At 32.1% G+C, this 3,232-nt stretch overlaps 2 protein-coding genes across 2 annotated transcripts; both read left to right on the forward strand.

Annotated features, from left to right (window-relative positions):
• LOC141651562 (uncharacterized) lies at positions 1-817 on the forward strand. The gene is made up of 4 exons (XM_074459270.1): positions 1-168; positions 250-375; positions 475-660; positions 743-817. The coding sequence occupies exons 1-4, from the start codon at positions 1-3 to the stop codon at positions 815-817; spliced, it is 555 nt and encodes a 184-aa protein (XP_074315371.1).
• A 44-nt stretch (positions 818-861) lies between these two features.
• On the forward strand, positions 862-1,924 carry LOC141651569 (uncharacterized). The gene is made up of 6 exons (XM_074459274.1): positions 862-895; positions 996-1,090; positions 1,166-1,237; positions 1,400-1,498; positions 1,602-1,754; positions 1,847-1,924. The coding sequence occupies exons 1-6, from the start codon at positions 862-864 to the stop codon at positions 1,922-1,924; spliced, it is 531 nt and encodes a 176-aa protein (XP_074315375.1).
• The last annotated feature ends 1,308 nt before the right edge of the window (positions 1,925-3,232 follow it).

The raw sequence follows: 3,232 nt of genomic DNA on the forward strand, positions 1-3,232 counted from the left end.
ATGTTAGTATCAGGTGATATAGTGCCTAAACAAGTGATACATGCCTGGTGTTGCGTTTTGAATAAATGTGAAACAATTAGAGCACATACTTCACCTTCTAGGTTGTATCTCCCACTGTCTAGTGAAGTAAGTTCTCAAATTGATGACAATTTTACGGGGGCATCTTTGGTAAGTATTTACATTTGATAACCTTCTTGTATGGTTTTCTGATATAGACATTTTTTAAGAACAAATATTATACAATTGCAGATCTTTGTACCTATAGTTTCTGAGAAGCCATTTGCAATGTGTTTCAACTTCCTAACAAAGAAGTTGGAAATCTTGCATTTGATGAGGCCAGAGATGGTAAATTTTGCACCAAGTATTGAGCCTACGGTATCCACATTTCAGCCTACTTGTTTTGTTGATGCTATCATACGATATTAATATTATTTGCATTTTTGAGAAATGTTTGAATTTATATGTCCTATGCAGAAAGACTTTGTTATTAAATGCTTGCTCAAGAAAATGCCGTCTATAGTAGCTGTCCGTGACATGAAGCCAGAGGAGATTATTCTGAGGTCAAATCTTGGTAATGGAAGTGATTCAGGAATTTACCTCATGCGGTTGTTGGAGAAATACAAAGGAGAAAGAAGGACTTGTGTGTTGGGACTCCAAGATGTAAGCTGCTTTACAATGTTTTTCCCTATTTATTTACTTGTATGTATATGAGTAGTATAAATCAATGTTCCTTGTTTCGTAGAACAACCAAGTTAAGGTTTTTGGTACAAGGGCATGCTATGAGTTGTTGTCTTTTGCTGGTAATCAAGACTTCTAAAATCTAAGAAAGAATCCCAGAGGTGCCACCAAGGATACCCGTCAATGTCAGTTGTTAGACACAGAAATATTGGCTCGGGTAATCAATGCCCGCAAGGATGACAAGTAATTTCTAAACTTTTATTACATATTTGTTTGATTTTTGTTTTAGAAGTTGTGCTAATTGTATTGGTTTGTAGGTATTTGGATGAAATTATCGTGGCCCTTTGAATGGATGAATGTCTGCCGAAAAGCAATGAAAAGTTTGCAAAATCGTCAATGGATAAGGGATACGGTTAGTATATAAACATTATTCATTTAATCGACCAGATAGGTGATCAAAATTTTGTAACAATATTTACATTTGTAGGTGATTGACATGTTTGGTGTGATGTGTACATATAATCGACCAGATATTCTGTACTTGCCTTCAACTGTGAGGGTATGTATCTAAGTAGTACATTTTGAATTTAATTTTTACTTTTCCCTTTTTTACTTTATTTTTGTGAGGAATAATATGTCATCTCAACTATGTTCCAAAAGAAAAAACAGATGTCATATATTTGTTAGTATAGTTTATTAAATTATTTTTTTAATTTGTCAGTATGCTAAGCCACAATTAAAGGTTAACGAGGTAAACTTTGTTTGGTGCCCTCATCTTAAGATGCACTACACGCCAAAAGATGGAGCTACTATTGAGAAGGTAAAGTTACTAATGTCCAAACTGTGATAATATATGCATAAAATACTAATTACCATGCATATCCTAGTTACTTACCTATGTAAATCATTTTGCTTTTATGTAGGTTTTTTTCACAATCGGCAAAGATGATAACCATTGGTTAGCTTGTGTGTCTGATCTCAAGGAGGAGAAGAACTACATTTTGGACTCTCTCAAGAAATATAAGAAAAATGATAAGAAAGTCAGTGGAGAATATAATACTTATGTGGAGGATATTGTATGGTCGCCATTTTTTATTTTAATTCAGTCTAGAAGTCACAATCTAAGATATTCATACAAGTATTTTTGTTGATTGTTTGTTGTTCACAGATAGTCAATGTTGCAAATCAGATACCGAGCACCAATGGTTACAAGCGCGTCAAGGCCATCGGTTTGTTTCCTCTTTGAAGTGAAGGATGTCCCTCAAATAAGCAAACACGTTAGTTTGTTATATATTTTTGTGTTATTTTTTGCTTAATGTTAATTATTTTAATATCATTTTCAATATCATATGTTGCTTGAATAGTTTTGACTGCGGAGTATGTTGGGAAATGTGTCCTCAACAATAGTGCGATCATATGATTTAAATATCATTATTAAATCTCATTTTAAGAATACAATTGGGAAGTAATATTGTTACTGTCAACTGGTCAACATATATCGGTAATGATTGGTGACTAGAGTTTGACATTACTTGTCGTGTGACGGTGGTGATCGATTGACCCCTAGGTCATACCTAAAGGGCAATACTCTTAATTGATTATTTAATTAATCGTATAATGTTGCGAGTTAATTAAATTACTTGAAAATTGATGGACGATTTTGGAAGTAAAATTTACGTATCAAATTGAAATGTGATTAAATGAGATACGGTCTGAGTAATTAAATTGTATAATTACTCGGATGAAATAAATTGTTTAGTGTAACAATTAAATTGAATGAATTGTTATAAATACAATCAGTTGTGATTTATAAATTGGTAAAAATTATTTCGACACGATAATTATGGAATTACTAAATCAATTTTTCTATGTGACGTATTTTTATTAATACGTTGATTTTTAATATGTTAAAAAAAATACATTACAAATTATGTTACATGTGACATGTTACATATTGACAATTGACAAAATAATATGGATTCCATATTATCATATGGACCGAAATAAAGAAGAGGTTTAAGCTAATTAAATTGTTTAATTAGTAGCTAAACATAATGATTGTTTTGCTTTAGTAGCCTTACATGCCTATAGTGCATTGTGAAGACAAATGAGCCCATGCATTGGCTCCTTTCCACCTCCTCTTGGCCGGATTTTTAGAGAAGAAAAACCACTTGGTTTTTCTTCTTATTTTTGATATACACCATAATGTGATGTGGGTATTGTTCATTTCTAACTACTCATCCAAAAATACAAGTTCTAGTGAGAAGAAAAATCCTCTCTTCTCCTCTCTTAAAAACCGAAACTATTATGTGATTTAAAGAGTTTTGGTTCAATTTTCTACTAAGATTAATATTATACTAGTACTTATAATATTAATTAGATTAAGTGAAAGCCTTGGGTATAAAGCTTGGGGAGAGATCTTATACTTAGATCTTTGTTCTTCCATTGGAAAAGCTCAAGAACAAGAAGAGAAAGGTGATCTCTCTTGTGCCCAATATAGCCGAAATATTGAATGTAAGGACATTATTTCTCTTCTCTTTTATTAATGTTTGCA

The sequence above is a fragment of the Silene latifolia genome, chromosome 1, assembly GCF_048544455.1.
Source record: "Silene latifolia isolate original U9 population chromosome 1, ASM4854445v1, whole genome shotgun sequence".
NCBI lineage: Eukaryota > Viridiplantae > Streptophyta > Magnoliopsida > Caryophyllales > Caryophyllaceae > Silene > Silene latifolia.